General features: G+C 34.6%; 6 protein-coding genes across 6 annotated transcripts; 3 read left to right on the plus strand and 3 right to left on the minus strand.

The window, feature by feature from the left end:
- Positions 1-1979: 1979 nt before the first annotated feature.
- Positions 1980-3372, plus strand: RO3G_15373 (uncharacterized protein; the record flags this gene model as incomplete). Its single annotated transcript, XM_067669957.1, has 6 exons — positions 1980-2121; positions 2175-2389; positions 2442-2682; positions 2740-2898; positions 3019-3291; positions 3362-3372. 6 exons carry the CDS (start codon positions 1980-1982, stop codon positions 3370-3372), a joined length of 1041 nt encoding a protein of 346 aa, XP_067526058.1.
- Positions 3373-4821: 1449 nt separating this feature from the next.
- Positions 4822-6538, plus strand: RO3G_15374 (uncharacterized protein; the record flags this gene model as incomplete). Its single annotated transcript, XM_067669958.1, has 5 exons — positions 4822-4873; positions 4938-5039; positions 5093-6277; positions 6334-6440; positions 6500-6538. 5 exons carry the CDS (start codon positions 4822-4824, stop codon positions 6536-6538), a joined length of 1485 nt encoding a protein of 494 aa, XP_067526059.1.
- Positions 6539-8536: 1998 nt separating this feature from the next.
- RO3G_15375 (uncharacterized protein) lies at positions 8537-9820 on the plus strand (the record flags this gene model as incomplete). Its single annotated transcript, XM_067669959.1, has 6 exons — positions 8537-8687; positions 8754-8856; positions 8913-9137; positions 9194-9348; positions 9402-9625; positions 9677-9820. 6 exons carry the CDS (start codon positions 8537-8539, stop codon positions 9818-9820), a joined length of 1002 nt encoding a protein of 333 aa, XP_067526060.1.
- A 3086-nt stretch (positions 9821-12906) lies between these two features.
- On the minus strand, positions 12907-14483 carry RO3G_15376 (uncharacterized protein; the record flags this gene model as incomplete). Its single annotated transcript, XM_067669960.1, has 2 exons — positions 12907-14272; positions 14467-14483. 2 exons carry the CDS (start codon positions 14481-14483, stop codon positions 12907-12909), a joined length of 1383 nt encoding a protein of 460 aa, XP_067526061.1.
- A 1439-nt stretch (positions 14484-15922) lies between these two features.
- On the minus strand, positions 15923-16628 carry RO3G_15377 (uncharacterized protein; the record flags this gene model as incomplete). Its single annotated transcript, XM_067669961.1, has 2 exons — positions 15923-16444; positions 16581-16628. 2 exons carry the CDS (start codon positions 16626-16628, stop codon positions 15923-15925), a joined length of 570 nt encoding a protein of 189 aa, XP_067526062.1.
- Positions 16629-17351: 723 nt separating this feature from the next.
- Positions 17352-18945, minus strand: RO3G_15378 (uncharacterized protein; the record flags this gene model as incomplete). The annotated part of the gene is made up of 4 exons (XM_067669962.1): positions 17352-18368; positions 18425-18493; positions 18642-18705; positions 18866-18945. 4 exons carry the CDS (start codon positions 18943-18945, stop codon positions 17352-17354), a joined length of 1230 nt encoding a protein of 409 aa, XP_067526063.1.
- Between the last annotated feature and the right edge of the window lie 19 nt (positions 18946-18964).

Here is an 18964-nt window from a genome sequence, read left to right on the forward strand (position 1 = left end):
CAGCTGGAACTCGCGCTGTGGTTAAAACTGCGAAAACAAGAGTAACTTCTCACACGGTTATCGGAGCCATCCATTCGTCTGCAGTGCTTCATGTCGTTTCGAAACCCCTCCCCCCTCCCGAACCTGAATTAGACACTGTTGCCAAAAAGAAGAGAAAGGGAACAGTGGAAAGAAACGAGGTGTAGTTGAGACCAACGACGACGAAGGAACTCAGAAGGATGACACCAGTGCAGTTGATGTAAAATCAGCTCCAAAAGGTATAACAGTCGCTCATTTTATTAAGTTTGTTAATGAGCTCCTTGATATTATGGATGAGTATGAATCTTTAAAGGGTTGTTATTTATATTTTGCGCAGTGGACTTGTTCAAGCCAACAAGGTCTGCAATCTCTCTAATCGTATGATGTGTTCTAAGAAGATAAAAAACCCCCATGCTTTACTTTCTTTTGTTTCATCTTCAGATATAACTAAAGGTCGGGTGCAATCTTTGGAGATTTGAGCAGACATGCTTTTTTAATGTGTTTATGGATGAGAAAAGCACAACTTTATTTTGTTATGAGCATAAAATTTTCCTTAATGAATTTCTTTGTCCCATAATTTATTTGGTGTGGCTGTACTGAGTACGATGTACACCTTCCAAAAGTTATATATAGTCAGGCATGGATAAACTCTGCTCTATCAGAGATAGTTGTCATTAGACTAGAAGACATATTACCAATAACAATGATGTGTATATGGGTGCACAAATTGCTGCTTGATACATTTTGAGCAGGCTTTTTGTGTTTTGCCATGATTGGTTTGGAGATAAGTATCTCGACTCGAGCGGAAGGCATTGATACAAGTGCAGGTTTTTTAATCATTTCTTATTTGGATAGATGTGGGGGCTTTTTTATCTTTTTTTTCAACAACTTATTCTGTATGTATTCTGCAGCAAAATGCCCACACTTGTAGCAATTCCAACAAACTTGTGTGTATTTTTTTTTTAGGAACCGGAGACAGCGTATCCCTCCTGATAACAATATCAATAGCAAATTGGTATGTCATTCCATATTGCATAAAATCCTCCGTTATCTAAAATATGTCAAGGTAGATGACATGAAGACGAAATGAAATCTAATAGCTAAACGGAACACGAAGAGCTGTATAGCTAATGTTTATATAAATTTCTGTGATTGGTTTTCGTAAAATACCAATATAGACGGTGTTACTATAAGAAAGAAAGCTTACTGAAAGCCTTGCAGGAAGTTTGTTTCCAATAGAAAAAGGTAAAGCAGAGAGTTGAAGACGAATAAGGTTAATACAAGTTAAATATTTTGTATGGTATGAGTCGCACTGTATCCTCTATGAGAACTAATCTCTCATTTATAACATAGTCTAAATATTGACCATCTTGAAAAGCTGATTTCATTAAGCTTTCTTTTACCCTCTTTTGTGGAGGAAATTCCAATGCGTGAAAGATATTGCTCGGTTAAGACTGACATTAATCAGGTTGATGATTCCGTTCGACTTGACGTATCAACTAGGAATTTGACAAGAGAATAACCTATTCGCCTTGCTTTCAACCGAGTAAACTCTATAGATTAATTGAAATTTCATTCATCCCAGTGAGGGTGATGTTGTAGCGATGTGCATTGTTTGACTAAAACCTAAGTTCCAAGCATATTGTTATATTTGAAAAATGGATTAGCTGGATTTCAATTAGAAAGAAACATGAAGCTGTCAGTTTTTGAAAAAAATAACATCTCTTTAACTCTTTAATACTTTTATGTCAACTGCAAAAGAGAAGCCAACGCAAGAGCTTAACCCTAAAACACAGCATTATGAATTTTTGGGGCCCATAGGTGCATTTGGAATGACATTTGCTTTGCCAATTCTCGTTCTCTTTTTTGCATCATGTTGTGATTCAACCGGTTATCCATCTCAGCATTTATTTGCAGACTGGAAAGGTTATCTTCAATCAAAACTTACCGTGGACTATTTGATGTCTGTGTTTTCTCTTCAAGACTTTTTAATCTATTGTGGATTCGTGGGAATGCTTGCTTTATTTTACTTCATCTTACCTGGAGACAACATCCCTGGTACTCTGTTAAGAGATGGTACAAGGCTCAAGTATAAAATGAATGGTATGCAAATAAAAAAGAAATTATACGTATAGTTTTCTAAAATCATTATTTAGGCTTCTCCTCTTTTCATACCACTCTATTTGTAGCACTTTACTTTTTGAAAAGCACCGGACTTAAACCTCTTGAATATGTGTATGATCACTATATTGGACTCGCCTTTGCTTCAATCATTTTCAGCTATATCATATCCTTCTTTGTCTATTTCAATAGCTTCGGCCGCAATAAATTATTGGCATTGGGTGGAAATAGTGGCAATTGGCTTTATGATGTGAGTTATGAAATGTTGGAAAACAAACACGGAAACTTATTATTTGTTATAGTTCATGATTGGAAGAGAGTTGAATCCTCGCATAGGAAGCTTCGATATTAAGTTTTTTACTGAACTTCGTCCTGGATTGATCGGATGGTTAGTTATTAATTATTGTCTAGCAGCCAAGCAATACATGGATCTCGGCTATATCACGAATTCTATGATGCTTGTTCAATTCTTTCAATCTTGGTATGTGATTGATTCTCTTTGGAACGAAGAAGCTGTATTAACGACAATGGACATCACAACTGGTATATAACCTAAACTATAGTGTATGCATTAATTAACTATTCATCATAAAAAAAAAGATGGGTTTGGTTTTATGCTTGCTTTTGGATTATATACTTGGGTGCCTTTCACCTACACTCTTCAAGCTCGCTATTTAGTTGACTTTCCTCGTACTATAAGCTGGTTCGAGTTTGGTGCTATTTTATTCCTGAATTTCCTTGGTTATTACATCTTTAGAGGTGCTAATTCTCAAAAGAACGAATTCCGTGCAAATCCCGACAGTCCAAGCAGCCAAAGCAAGTATAATAAATCAAAGAAAAGACTGTATACGTGTTTTAACATATTATTTAACTAAATAGAGTTGAAATATATTAAAACTGAAACAGGTAGTAAATTAATCATTTCCGGATGGTGGGGTATGTCTCGCCATATCAATTACCTTGGAGATTGGTTGATGGCACTGTCTTGGAGTTTACCTTGTGGTTTTGGTTCAATAATCCCTTATTTTTACCCCGTTTATTTTGCTATTCTTTTACTTCATCGTGAAAGAAGAGACGATCATAAGTGTAGAACAAAGTACGGAAAAGATTGGGAAAAATACTGCAAAACTGTCAAGTATAGAATTATTCCTGGTAAGTTTTCCAAAAGCGTGTGTGTGTGCTTTTTGCTAAATCTGATCTTTTCTTTTATTCTTATCTTTAGGAATCTATTAATTTAACACGCTTATTTTAATTGAATAAAACTTTATTTTATTTTTTTGCACGCGAATACGAATTATTCAAAAAGCAATGAATTTAGCATTGCTACTTTTTGTATACTAAATGATGATGAATCGAGTGTACTTAATAAAATTATTTCAAACTTTTCGTACTTCATTTTTATTGTCATTCAAGGACTTGTATAGTTTTTATATTTAAGAGTCAAATATTTCACTTGGTTTACAACACTGATTAAAGTTATCTTTTATTTTGTTCCTGTGTAGTACAGTTTAAATTAAATCCATTCTGATATCTCGTTCTTGTACCTGTGAATTTTACTAGTATCTAAAAGAGCTAATATCAATAAACAAAATTGATTTATTGTACCAACACGTATCACTATATGTACTAAAATGGCCAATTCCAATTGTTCGGGACAGACTGGTCAGGTTTGATAGAACTCGTTCTATTCAAGCAATAATAAAAATACGTGTGTTTTCGCGCTATGAGGATCTGAAAAGGGATCATGTTTTTTCAGTATAATATTTTATTTGATCCAGTACATCTATAAGAACGAATTTGAGAGTATGAGAAGTGATATTAAATTACACCAAAAATAGTAGTAGTGATATCAGTATGACAACCAATTCCTGAGAATAAGCTTATCGGTTTTAAACCTTAAATATGGGAATAAAAGAATTCATGGTCAAATAATTGATTCATGCTCTATTGGGTCTCAAAATCAACATGCAAGCACATTGCTCTTGAAAACCTTTAATGCCTTCTCATCGCCATTAGTAAGCTTTAATTCGGAAGCTTCGATTTCAACCCAATACTGAATTTTCAGCTTCAAAAAAAAATAGTTCCTGCCAAAAGCCACAACAAAGAGTAAATCTAGTCAATACCAGAAATAATATTTGATTTTATGGCATTATGTAAGAAAAAATGAGTACCACTCGGTCTTGGTTTCCTAATTTTTTGAAGTTTAGCTCAAGTTACCCCGCAACTCCCCAAATCCAAAAAATTTAGACTGTGTAACTTCGCGGTTACATTGCAATTATCTTAAATGTGGAGCTATAAAGTTTTTTTTTTTGCACAATGTAATTACTCTTTTTAACAAGTTGTACACAAGTGATGATATACTTGAATACTGGCTTTATATGAATCTGATATACTATTTTTTTTTTATTTTCAACCCTTGTCAGAAAAAAAGAAGGGGAGGGGAATCTGTGATCTTCATTGTTTGCAGCATAACTTTGAGCTTATTTTTCCTAGTTCTGAAAGACATGATGTCATATCAAATGGCGAATGAAACATGTGGACCAGACAAACTTATATTTTAAAGTACTTCCAAATTGTGTTTGAAGTTGAAAAAAAAATGAGAGAGAAAAGCTATTTAAGCATATATTTAACTGGGACTTATTTTTTCTGACTTTTTCTTTCATTGACTTATTACAATAGAAAATGTCTGAATTTATTGTTGAAGCTACTACACCTAAAGGATACAAGCTCAAGCGTAAGAAAATTAGAGATCAGGCTTTGCGATATATAATGATCACTGATTTTTTATTTGTTATTAGTTCAAACTGGTCTTTTTATCAACAACGAATTTGTAAAAGGTTCTAGTACAATTGAGACTATCAATCCTTCTACGGGCAAAGTAATTGCTACTGTTCAAGCTGGTAAGTAAAAAAAAAAAAAGACGCGTCAGTGAATGATCTAATATTGTTTGTAGCTGAGGCGAAGGACGTCGATGCTGCAGTGGAAGCTGCCGAAAAGGCCTTTTACGGTCCTTGGGCAAAAATGAGCGCGTTTCAACGTGCCAATTTGATGCAAAAGCTTGCTGAACTTATTGACCGTGATAACGAAGAACTCTCCCAAATCGAAACCCTTGATAATGGCAAGGGTATCACCTTCTCTCGTCAGTTTGACTCCAAGCAAATATCCCAAACACTTCGTTATTTTGCTGGATATGCCGATAAGATACACGGTAAAGTTATTGATACCGAAGGTTGTCTTTCTTACACTCGTCATGAACCCCTTGGTGTTTGTGGTGCCATCATTCCTTGGAACTTTCCCTTGATGATGTTGGGTTGGAAACTTGGCCCTGCTCTTGCTACCGGTAATACAATCATTGTCAAGACCTCTGAAATGACTCCTCTCTCCGCTTTGAAGGTTGCTCAACTTGTTGTCGAAGCTGGTTTCCCTCCTGGTGTTATCAACATCATCACTGGTTATGGTGCTAAGGCTGGTGACGCCTTAGCTCGTCACATGAAGGTTTCCAAGATCGCATTCACTGGAAGCACCCTTGTAGGTCGTATGGTTATGAAGGCAGCCGCTGAAAGCAACCTCAAGAAAGTTACACTCGAATTGGGTGGAAAATCTCCTAATATTATCTTTGATGATGCCGATTTAGATCAAGCTGTTAAATGGGCTCATAAGGGTATCTTCTTCAACCATGGTCAATGCTGTTGTGCTGGTAGCCGTATCTACGTTCAAGCTTCTATTTACGATGAATTCTTAAAGAAGTTTAAGGAATACACCAGCAAGACCAAGTTGGGTGATCCTCATGAAGATGACACTTTCCAAGGACCTCAAATTTCACAAGCACAATTCGACAGAATTATGGGTTACATTGAAAGCGGAAAGAAACAAGGCGCAACATGTTATATGGGCGGAAAGCGTTGGGGAGATAAAGGGTATTATATTGAGCCCACTGTCTTTACAGATGTAAATCAAGACATGACAATTGTTAAAGAGGAAATCTTTGGCCCTGTAGTCACTGTTTCCAAGTTTAACGATGTTGAGGATGTTGTTCATATGGCCCTTGACACTGAATATGGTCTCGCTGCGGCTGTATTCACACAAAACACAGCTCGTGCTCTTGATATCTCAAACCGTCTTCAAGCTGGAACTGTTTGTAAGTATACTCTTGGTGTGTAGTGTATTTCTTTTTTAACTAAAGTATTACAAAAGGGGTCAACTGCTATAATGAGTTGGATTACAACACACCTTTTGGTGGTTTCCGTCAAAGTGGCATTGGTCGTGAAAATGGTGAATATGCATTGGAGAATTATATTCAAGTATGTCCATGTTTCACTTTATATATTTGATTTAGACAATTAACATTTCATCAAAATAGGTCAAAACAGTCAAGATTAATATCAATCGTCAACCTTGAGCTTATTGTATCTAATTTTTATATATTTTTTTATGACTGGCTAAGTGCCATTACTGTTCAATTAAATAATTACACTAAAAAGAGTTTGAATTCAAGACTTGAAGCGGAGCTTGTGTAACTTTTGCTAAAATTCATCCTTTGTGAAACTGATCAAATCTGATAGAGTTGTGACTTGAGAAATGAAATTATAAAACTCCGTCCCGAGAATGAAAAAGTATAAAAGGAGTGGAAAAGTAAGCAAAATGATTTTTTCTTTAGTGACCGTACTCTACAGGATCTGTATGCAGTACATAACATTTCTACGTTTTCAAAACGAGATACAATTCCAAAGTTAGTCGATGATTGTTAGTAGCTCTTCTTTTGAGTGAAGTGTGGCATCAACTATCTCTCAGAGTAGTTCTTGTCAGTTGATGATCTCGCCTGTCTTTTATTCCAAGGACATGGCAGGGAAGACGCTACAAGTCTGATAACTTTTTTTTAATTCAATTCAAACGAAAAAAAATTTTTTTTCTTTATAAAAAAGCCACCCAAACCTACACTACTTTCTTATGCCTTTTCCATCGTTGTTGCTGTTTTAATCTTAAGCGCCAACTTTAGAATAGTTGATAAAATGACTGAAAGTTGTGGCTTTTAAGGTGTGAATGAATTAGTAAATGCAAGAAAAAAAAAATTGGTATTATGATGTAGCATAACGATGTGATGGTACATGAATAATAAAAATTATAAATTCAGTTTATTATACATTGACATGCGTGTGAATATGATACTGTGATCATTAGTTGTATTTTTTTTTTTTGATGTAGAGCTTCCAGTCGTGCCTCAAAAAAAAAGCTGACCACACATCATACATATCATTACTACATAAAAGCAGAGATGAACCAACAAATGAATCATTGGAAAATGGGTGCAGCAAGAAGTTGGCTGATTACATGCAGGCTGATTGATTGCTTTGATGCTACATTCAATATTGATAGGCTGTTTTAGGTTCACTACTACTTATGACACACTTATTGTATCTAAATGGGCAGTAATTGATGTGTTTCTTGCTTTTCTCTTATATGCACAGATTATGAGCCGCCATACAACTTGATTCTTTTCATGCGCTTTTTTATTGTGGTAAGATGGCAAAAGGTCTTTCTTAACAAAATGATCTGGACCATAATATCGAAAATATTGAAAACAATGATTTTTTGATCCCAAATAAGAAAAACAAGTTTGTAAAAAGGCAATGATCGCAGAAAGTTTTAACCCAAAAAGATTAGCAGTATTGATTGAGAAAAACAAATGTGTGATTTCACTGACATATAAATTGATAACATATTCAATATGTATCAAGCTAATTGAAGCATATGTAAAACACAAGACGTTATAAATACCTGATGTTCATTTATAGTTGTATGGGATTCAAGTGATCCTACTTATCAAACATGTAAATTTCTTTATGTTGTGTTTGGGGTTAATAATCCATTGCTTGATATCAGCATACTTGATTATTTTTTGAAGATTGTTAAAAACTTTAGCATTCCTGGGAACAAGAAAACAAGTCTTGAATTTTAATTAAAAGACATCAGTAAACTTTGAATAACTAACCGATAAAGTCAAGCAAGCATACCAAATCTATCATAGGTTATTTCATGGTCTCATTTTGATGCTTATAACAAAGAAGAATCTAGTTAAAATCTAATATTAACATGACACGCATAAGGTGAATTACAAATTAAGCTTTCCATTTATGGAGGAACATTGCATTATTGAAATAGAATAAAAAAATAATAGCTGTAGACAAAATGATATCAAAGGTCAACTCGGTTTAGGAGAGAATTGAGCTTGAGGGAGCCATTTTATAGTCTTAATAGAGATGCTGGTACTTGTGTCAGAACCTTTACTCATCAAGAGAAATTTAAAGTCACAAATCGAGAGTTCCAGAAAGGCCTCTCCTTATAAACTTGGTACTTTTCGATTTTTCTCTTTCCTTCTTTTTAACACAAAACGTCATATATGTCTGAAGATAACAAACAGTTGGCCCTATCCGAGAAAGAACTCGGTAATCAAGCTTACAAGAAACGTGATTTTGAAACTGCTCTTGCTCATTACGACAAAGCTTATGAATTGGACAACACCAATATTACTTTCTTGACAAATAAAGCTGGTAAAGTTTTAAAATACGATTCTGTTTAGGCAAAATGATTTCATTAATGCATTATAATTTTTTTAGCTGTCATTTTTGAACAAGAAAAATACGAGGATTGTATCAAGGTGTGTGAAGATGCTATTGAACGCGGTCGTGAATTGAGATGTGACTATAAATTAATTGCTAGGTAACAGAGAAAAAAAGAGAGAGGGAGATCACGGAATTAATTATCACTTTGGATAGAGCTCTTCAAAGAATTGGTAATGCTTACTCTAAACTAAATGACTTGGATAATGCTATTAAATATTATGGTAAATCATTGACTGAACATCGTACTCCTGAAACACTTCAAAAGCTTCGTGATACTGAAAAGCTCAAGAAGGAACAAGAAAAGGCTGCGTACTATAATCCTGAACTTGCTGATAAGGCAAGAGAGGAAGGTAATACTTTCTTTAAGGAAGGCAAATGGTAAGAAACATGTACTTTTTCTTGAGCTTTTTCGGTATATTTAATGTTGTTTACAGGCCCGAAGCTGTAGAAAGATATACCGAATCCATCAAACGTAATGACAAGGATGCTAGACCCTATTCTAATCGTGCCGCTTGTTATTTGAAATTGATGGCTATTAACGAAGCTGAAAAGGATGCTAACAAATGTATTGAGCTTGATCCTACATTTGGTAAGTAATTGTACTGTAGATTGATTAAGATTTTAACATGTTTTCTCTACAAGTTCGTGGTTATATACGTAAAGCTGCTGCTCAGTTCGTCAAGAAAGAATACACCGAATCTATTGATACCCTCAAGTTAGCTCAGGAACACGATAAAGACGGAAAATGTAGCCGTGAAATTCAACAACAATTAGCAAAGGCTTACAGCGCCATGAATCCTGGAGCCAATGGAAATGAATCTCAGGAAGAGATTCTCAAGAGAGCAGCGCAAGATCCTGAAGTTCAAGTATGAATATATATATATATTTTTCAATTTCTAATTTTCTTTAAACTGTAGCGTATCCTTTCTGATCCCGTTATGCAACAGATTTTACAACAAATGCAAGAAGATCCTAAAGCAGCTCAGGAACATTTAAAGAACCCTCAAGTGGCTTCAAATATTCGCAAATTGATGTCTGCTGGTATTCTTCGTATGGCTTAATCCTTTTTTTTTTTCTATTTCTTTTTTGTATTCGTTAATTTCAATCCAACATTTCCCACATTCAATGAATAAACAAAAACAAAATTATGTGCATCTCTATTTATCCTTTATTATATATTGTTTCGAATAAATGTAGAGCGAATCAAATACACTGCGCGCTCTATTTTTTTTGCCACCATTTGGACTATATGATTTGGCCACTGCTCTGACGGACGGGGATGTTTGTCTGTCTGTATTGTTTTGGTCGTGCTTTTTTGATGGCAATTGTCGTAATTGTATTTTCTGCTGAATTCGAGATATGAATGAGCGAATAAAAGATATAAGATGGTGTGATTTTTTTACATTTGGACAAGACGTATTATTTACAAGCTGTCTCTCGGCCTTATTTGGTTTTATTAAAGTTTTTGTTTGGATATATTGTGCTGCAGTACGCTGTACAACGTGGGCAATTCTCGACTTTATTTTTCTTGGCTTAATATTTTGGTTATTTTCTAAAGTGTTACTGTAGACGGTGTAGAGAATTGAATAAAACCAATAAATATGTGAATGCAGTAAGGCTGCAAGGAGGACAATCCAAATCATCAGAAATTTCTGAAGCTTTAAACTTGTTATTACATTTCTTTCTGCTCGTAATGTTGTAATATTCAACAGTATTTTGATATGGTTCATATTGTAATATGAAGCATAAGAGACAAGAAAGAGAGAGAGAGAGACAGTAAAAAAAAAAAAAAGCAAAAAGAAATATAGTATGCAAAATCAGAAGATAGGACTTATGTGACCTTTATGCATTCCTGTTCTATTATGTGTTTATATCTAATACAAAAAGCTTGATTATTTTATGGTTGTTTCAGCTCTTGTAAAAGTACCCACCAAGAGCATATCCTTTTTATACATATACCAGCATTATATCGAAATAAACATACAATAGAACATATTCAAATATTTCGACTCTGATAACTAGGATGAACGCAAGCCAACAAACAGATAATTCTTGTAAATACATTTGGCAAACTACAAAAATATTCTTAATCAAGAACATATCCAATAAAATTAATTAATGCAATATCAGCTACAAGTCGTGTTCTTTCTTTTTTTTCCTTTTCAAGTGGCAACTAAAAGTAATGAACGAAAAAAATACAGCATGGTCACTTGTGAATAGTAGATAACATTGCTTGTAAGAAATGGCTTTTGAATACCATTCTCACAGACGATGGGCCCTCTCCCATTTTGATTAAAGCTCTATTTCATGGCCCCAACCGCGATGACATTAAATGGTTGGCTTCATAGGTTTTTGTAACAACAACTATTTAAAGTAATACAATCTGGGCTAAACTCTTCAGGCCTTTGAACTTCATTAACAAATATTTGTCATGATTTTTTAATCCTTTTCGTGACTAACAAGAACAATCTATTCTTTCCAAGCAGAGAATGAAGCGACGATTGCTAATTGCAAAGTTTTATTTAAACGAGGTAAAAGAGGATACTTTTCAGTGAATATTTCTCGCTATTTATGTAGTTGTTTCATACTGTAATAGCAGAGAGTGAGGAGTAAGCAAAACTGTATAACTAGGAAAAGTAATGATTGTAGTCTGATTTCAATCTTCTTTAGTCAATAACAAACTTTAGTTCCTAGATTGTTCACTGATTCAATTCTTTAGGGGAAAGTAACCATTAAACATATCATTTATTGATTGCATTTATCCGCTTAGCTTTATTTAACTTTGTCAAAAAAAAAAAAAAAAAAAAAAAAAAAAAAAAGGCCAGTTGGTATAGAATCAAGATTATGAGCAAAGTAGATTATATTTAAACACCCTTTGAAGTTTTAGAAAGTAGCACTTTGAAAGAAGGATAAATAAATCAGAAAGTAAAAGCAATCCTAAATATTTGAATATTGCTTTATCAGCAAGTAGATCCTTTCAGTATTTTGCACCTTACATTGCTTTGACCTCAGGAAAAGTTTAGTGTTTCCAATTATACATGAAAAGGATAAAGATATGATTTAAGTTGCTAAAAATTAATTGCAAATCAACAAGAATCTCAAATGTTATCAAGTTCTAGCTATCACGTTATTCAAAATAAATACAAAGCAGCAGCTAGTAAAAACATAAACCTTGGCAACTCAATCAAGAACGTCTACTTGCAGATAAAGTCGTCTTTGTTGCATGTGGTTGATTTTTTAATATTACTAATGGGATCTTTCAGACTAAGTTGCATGTGGTTATGATAGACAATTAATCATCGTATTTAGTTCAGGTAACATTCTCAAGGATGATGGTAATCACAGGAATCGAGCTGGGATTCATACAGCCATCGCTATTGTCAATGTTTACATCTTACATGACTTAAAAGCTGAAACGTTTTCTCTTTTAATATGACGAGATCTCTGAGTCACGTTTGTAGAACCCTGTTTCGCTTATCGTTTGGATGAAAGGATAATAAACGAGTCGAATTCAAAAGAGCAAACAGTACAAATGTTGATAAATCGTTATTCTATGGCAAACAAATTCATCAAGACACACGCTATATAAATTGGCTCACCAAATCATTTTTGTCTTTTAATATTTTGCTTTGTATCTGAACAAAAACTACTTTTTGCCGGCTGGAAAAAAGCTTTGCAATAGGAAAATTTCTTTTGTTTGCACAGAACTTTTAGTCCATCTTTTTTGTTATTTGTTTCACTAGTCTTATTATGTGTCGCCTTTATATACATTAATTACGTATGAATGAATTTGTGTATCGGAATGTTCTCGCTCCATTGTTTTTATTCCGCAATTCTTTATTCTTTTTTGTTATCAAAGGAATATATTAACCGAGAAATATAGAATGTTTGTTACACGATGATGTTGCCCGTGGGTCAAAAGGAAAAAAAAAAAAAAAGAGAAATGTTTTTAATCATAGTTCATAAATAAGAAAGGGAAGTGAGGATATGAAGAAGGTATCAGTTATTGAATGTGTTTATGCATGGATGAAAAGAGTGTTTTGTTTCAGAAATATTTCTGGATATCCGTTATATTGAAAATAAAATAAGCCGATAGCAACTTTGGAAAAAAGGAGTGGGGTAAGTAAAGATATAAACAAATCATATTTTATTTACCTATCATGACTGGTAGCCAAAAAAGGTATAATCGATGATCATGTTTGAGTTCAACAAAGCCTAAGCCATCTATTTCCTTTGAAGGGCTGATGTGTTGTTTGGTATCAATACTATGGCTTGTGCTACTTAAACTATGAAACCGATGTGTAAGATGACTTTTTACACTAGATCTTCTTGACAATGGTCTTCTTGGAATATAAAGATCAATCACATCCTTGATTTGGTTATTATCAGTCAGAGAAGCAGCGAGATAACCAAGTGTTGATTGAATGCTTGGGTTAGTGCCGGCCAGCAGCAAGGATTGGACGATTTCTACCGAATTTAATTGACAGGCAAAGTGAAGAGGGGTCATACCATTCCTATCTTGGGCATTTAAGAATTGGAGCCTATCTTGTGTTTCAGTAACAGAACTTAAAAGTGTATCCACAAGTTCTTTGTTGCCAACTAAGGTAGCCAAATGTAGCAAGTTGTGTTTATTTTCGTTTGTTTGTGATAAAGTTTGAAAGTCTAATGGATTTGTCTTCAAGACGTCATGAATCATCTGTTGCTGCTGCTGCTGCTTTTGCTGCTTTTGTTGCTGATGACAGAAATCTCCACCCACGATTTCCATGGCAATATGTTTCGCATTTTGTAATTTTCCAGTCATTTTCAGCCCAATCAATTGCAGTGCAAGTTCTAATAAGGCTTGATCACTTGCATCATAGTAAGTAAATATGACAATATCTTGACCTTCAAGTACAAGCGAATATTCCTTAAAGGAAACTACCACAGGACCAGCATGGGTAGCAGGGGGTAGTAGACAGACCATCGAGTTTGGGTACACGGTTGTTATTGTAGCTGAGCGATCACCAAAGAGGCAAGTCAAACCTTGATAGAAACCAGAACCTAAAAGTGTTACTTCCGTTCCACCATAAGTAGGCCCTTGAGCAGGCACGATACGATCCAATCGAGGAGGAGGTCGGGTTTGAGAAAGAGAAGTAAATAGAAGTGGTGAATGGTCATGAAGATGATTGGATGGCAGGTGCTCAGCAGTGTCAGATAATGCGGGAGGCGTGGGCAAAGCATCACTAAAAATAGGATCCCAGTGAGGTATGTTTATGTGGTCTTCCTGTTTTTCTGTAGTTGGGGGAGTTTGAAGTGGTGTAAGTTGGTTAAGATAGGAATCATTGGGAATTGAAATGGAATGCCTTTTATTAGGGATTGTAGGGATGGTATCATCTGATTCTCTTGAGCGTTTTTTCCCGTTAGAATAGTTTATTTTATTTTTTGGATTTTTGTGGTCGTCTGTAATCAAGATCGGAGGTGAAATACCAGTGGCAACCGTTTTGTCTTTATCATCTTTTAAAGCAAAGCAAATTCTGAATAAAATAGGTTTAATATTCTTTCATGTACATTATTATCTTGTATACCTGAAGCCAACTTTCTCGTTATGATGACGGCAATAGCATGTAATTCTAGAAGGCAAAATAATCTCTCCAGTAGCAAAGTTAATTAAAGAATCAGAATTAAATAACAGAATCCTCTCTTTTTCTTTTTCAATATCTTGCTCTACAGCTTTCGATTTCCCATCTTTAATTCTTTCGGCCCTTTTTCTCTAATTTAAATATGAATCATGCTATTCTTAGTTTTTTTTTTTTTTTTTTTTTTTTTTTTTTTTTTTAACTTACTTCTCGTCGTACACATCCTTCACACATCCGAATTAGTTGGTTGGTATCACTGCGTACCACTTTTGCTTCTAGATTTAATATCTTTGATTCATCCGAAAATTCAACCATACTCGAAAGTGAGCCCTGACGTGGCTTTTGCTCTGCTTTACGTATCTTTGACTTGACAAGCATATTTTTACTGATCCTCACAAAGGACCACTGAGTGACTTTTTCTGCTTGCTTTGTTAATAATTGAATGCATAATTTTATCTGAGTTTCGACACGCGACTTGGCCCCTTCTTTGGATACACCGAGCACTCGAATTTGAAACAGATTACTAGAAAAATATTAGTAATTCGCTTTTTCCCTCTTTTATTGTGGCGTACCTATCCGTAATATTTTCGTCAAACAATCTATTATATGCAGATTTAGTAATAGATATCTGAGATAAAAAAAGGAAACTTACGATAATTCATTTTCCTGTGAGTAACAAAAAGATTAATGCACTATTCAATGCTCAAAAATAAAATGTATCAAAACATACCATCACATTGATTTCATTTGACTTGTAGAAATGATCTTCATTTGGTAAAATAGGTGAAGAAGAAGTTGTATCTGTTGAATAGGATTCAAGTGTAGGTGAATTAGAAAAAAACTTATCAGGACCATATGTTCCACATTCTGAAAACAGAGAGAAATAATCTGTGTTGGTATAAATCAGATTTTGTATTTCTGCGCCATCTTTTGGGTTTGTGGTTTTTGGATAGTGACACATCTTATGAATAGTAATAAAGATAAAAAGAAGAAGAAAGAAGTGATGAAACAAGCTATTTATCTATAGATGGGCTTCATTTGTGACTCAGGTTAGTGTATTGCAAGTGTGGGAAAACTTGATGGTTAAAAGATAAAGGAATCCTCGTTTTAGTCAATCCCTCTGTGGTCTGTTCGCGAACGTTACACATTTAAAAAGTAAATAAATTTCATAAAATAGAAAAAAAAAAAAAAAAAAAAAAAGTAAATTTTTCCATTTAAAATCATATATTTTTACTATTTGATAGGATTAACTAGCATTTGCTCTTTATTGAAAAATATTAGTTCTATCCATACGAAAAAAGCAACTATTTGCTGTTACTCCTTCAAATCTTGTAAAAAGTTGGCAACTTTACATAACATTGACTTCAAACAAGAAAAAAGCTTGTTGCTATTAGGTTCTGGGAAATCTCGGAAAAAACCAGTAAATTATGGTACGATTACATAATAACAGGGTCTACTTCTTCAGGGTTCAATGAATAGCGAGTATCAACAGCAACAAAACAAACTTTAGGTATTTATTGAAAACATCTAACAAGACGATGGTAATAACTACACAGGACGCAGTCGTTTTATTATATGAGAGAGATGATTGTCACCCGAAATAGGTGCAGTACGTTTTCTTTTTGAACCTGCTACTAAAGCAGGAAGACAACAGGTTCCATGCTGTCCATAGAGCACTTGAATCCACTTTTTGAAAGCTGACTCACTCACATGAAGCTTGTAATCCATTAATTGTAAAAATACTCTTTCAATCTCATTCACTTCATTCACATTCAGCTTTGCCATCTCTGCCCAAGACTTGTTTTTATATGATTTGTCGTTCAAGTATTTATATGCTACTATGAATGCTGCTAAAAACATCCTTCTGCCGCAGTGGATATATGGGTTTCTATCAGTGATTTTGCGTTGCTGTATGGTGCGTTGATGAGATGATATGTAATAGAGTGCTAATTGAAAAACCAAAAGGGTTGCTTTTGATCTTCTCAATATTTCATACACATAACCGTAAGTAGATATGATCTTGCAGTGACTTTTTGGTGTCCAAAGGGAGTCTATCATTACCACTGATTTCTGTATTAGCAAATGTATTAATGTTTTTTGCTCTTTATGCATGTGTTGTAATAATGAAAGATTATGATTGATAGGAATAGAAGGCATGTATAAGTAATTAAAAGAAAAAGAAAGAAAGAAAAAGAAAGGGTTTTACTTTATAAATAGCTGAAGCCCTCTTTGTATTAAAAAAGTTGGACCACATTTTTATTGGTACAAGTGCACGAGTCCATATAATAAAGTGTGAAATAGGGTATAAGATAATAATCCGCCCACTGCTCCGTCAATAAATATGTCTTTGTATCCGTGAACAAATTGTTCTTTTGTTGCTCTTGTTAATAATAATAAGCACAAGATGATCCAACTTAATCCAAAGAAAAGAAAACCGTGTAAATTTGTAAGCCCCAAGATGCCTGCTGCTGAGCCCGCTATTGCTGAGAAACACGAGCGAATATATTGAAGTTGCCTGTTGTTGTGCATAACATTGGATTGTACATATTTGTGTGCTTCTTGATTAGGTGGATTGTTCATTTTTAGCCCTGTTTGCCTTTCAGTTGAAAAAAAAAAAAAAAGAAATTGTGGATATTATTTTCATACTCCACCTTATGTCACGTCACTTGAAAATGCATAAGGTGATTTTATCAATCTCTCAGGCCATCCTTGAATCTATTAAAAGCAACAGGCGCCAGGTTTCTGGTAACTAAAAAAAAAAGTGAACTTATTTTAATCTATTTTATTATCTCCTTTCGAAATGATACTTGTAGTGGAAAGTAAAATAAGATAAAATTAATGTAACTTTATTCTAATTAATGTTAATAGTGCCAAGGAATACAAGTATTATGATGATACAAGAATTTATGTACATATCAATCTAGTCATACACCCCCTTGATCTTCTATCAAAACATACAAAATGGGGGTATCAGCTTTTAAAGTTTCTTTGGCAAGGGTCTAAGATCAGGCTCTACAAATTCATGCTTGGCTTTTTCTGTACGCAATCGCTCCGAAGAATAATAAGTTTCAATCGTCTTGGGATCCAGTAACTCTGGATATCTTTCTACGAGCGCAAAGAAATCGTTTTCATAATCTTTAAATGATCTGACTGCAGCAGATACCAGGGCGATATAAAAGGACGTAATGGTTTCATTATAGGCTTGGCTCTTTCTGGTGTCCTTTTTAAAATGACTTTGGATGGTTTGCTTGATCACTGGTCCAGCAGCATCAGGTCCGAGTTCGCGAATGTAATTCCACGCCATTCTTAGATGTGCTCTGTGTGTCCACTTGGTTGTATTCAGGGTCCCATCATTCTCTGTAAACGCCTTCATGAATACTTGGTCACCCACACTTCGATACCCTCTATCATAATAAAGCAGTGGTTTGGACTCTTCCCTCAAACCATGTTCACCGCCTACACCTTCTTCCACTTTTAATACCTTGATAATCCACATTTCATGGTCTCCCAACTGAACCACTTTAAATACCTCGCAATGCATAGCACCTACAGTACCCATCAGCACCGGTAGACCAGTAATGGGGTCATCAAAAAAAGGAACGTCCTTGAATTGGTCTGCGTCTGGTGAGGAAAAAGCAGTGGACTGCTGTACTTGCTCATGGCTCAACATGTTGACAACCATGCTTCCTGATGAATGAAGTAGCTGTGATGCACGTGAAGGTACACGCACACAAAATGAGACTAGTGGTTCTGGGTTCAAACAGACAGAGGTGAATGAGGCCACAGTGATGCCTCGTCGATAGTTTGGGTCCTCTGGTTTGGACGTTGTGACAACAACGACAGGTTGGGGTACTTTTCTCATAATTCCCCGGACATCGTCAATGACTTTGGTTGATATTCTTTGCTTAACTGGTAGATCGAGCGGTGAAAGACGCGATCTGAAAGTAGCTGTTGTGGTTGCAGATCGCGCAAGTAACCTGAAAAACATAAAAAACTATTAAAAAAAATGTTAATTCATGGTAAACAGGCTTTCGAGGGTCATTTTGTAACTCCGAACAAGGCATCACCATAGTCTTTTGAGGATAGTTCATTTATGATCTCATAAAGATAAAAAACAAACTGTAAATTATGTTAAAGATAGTTTATTACTAGCTGTATTAAATAAGCATAGCCACAGTAAACAAAAACTTCTTTTCTAATATTGTTTGCTATATTTTTTAGTTATAGCCTGCAATTGGGTATTGACCTTTTCTTCTAGGTTATTTACAAAGTCTTTGGGAGAAATATAGTTTTCTTTATCTTTGGGTCCATCTTTTCTAAAATAATCCACACTATAAATATGGTTGACTTCAACATTGTCAATTTCATTGAACAGAGCCCTCAATTCATTGGCTGCTTCTTCATTCTTTAATAATTGCTCATAAAAGACAATGCGAGTACTACACATAGCAAATTATTACAAAAATCAAACAATCCATTTCTTTGGTTTACCCTACAACACCACGGAGCTTACCCACAGCTTTTCCTATAGACAAACCATCCTTGTATCCTTCATCGAATCCTTTTTGCATATTGACTTCTTTTCCTTCA

Source organism: Rhizopus delemar, genomic scaffold (genome assembly GCF_000149305.1).
Source record: "Rhizopus delemar RA 99-880 supercont3.16 genomic scaffold, whole genome shotgun sequence".
Lineage (NCBI taxonomy): Eukaryota > Fungi > Mucoromycota > Mucoromycetes > Mucorales > Rhizopodaceae > Rhizopus > Rhizopus delemar.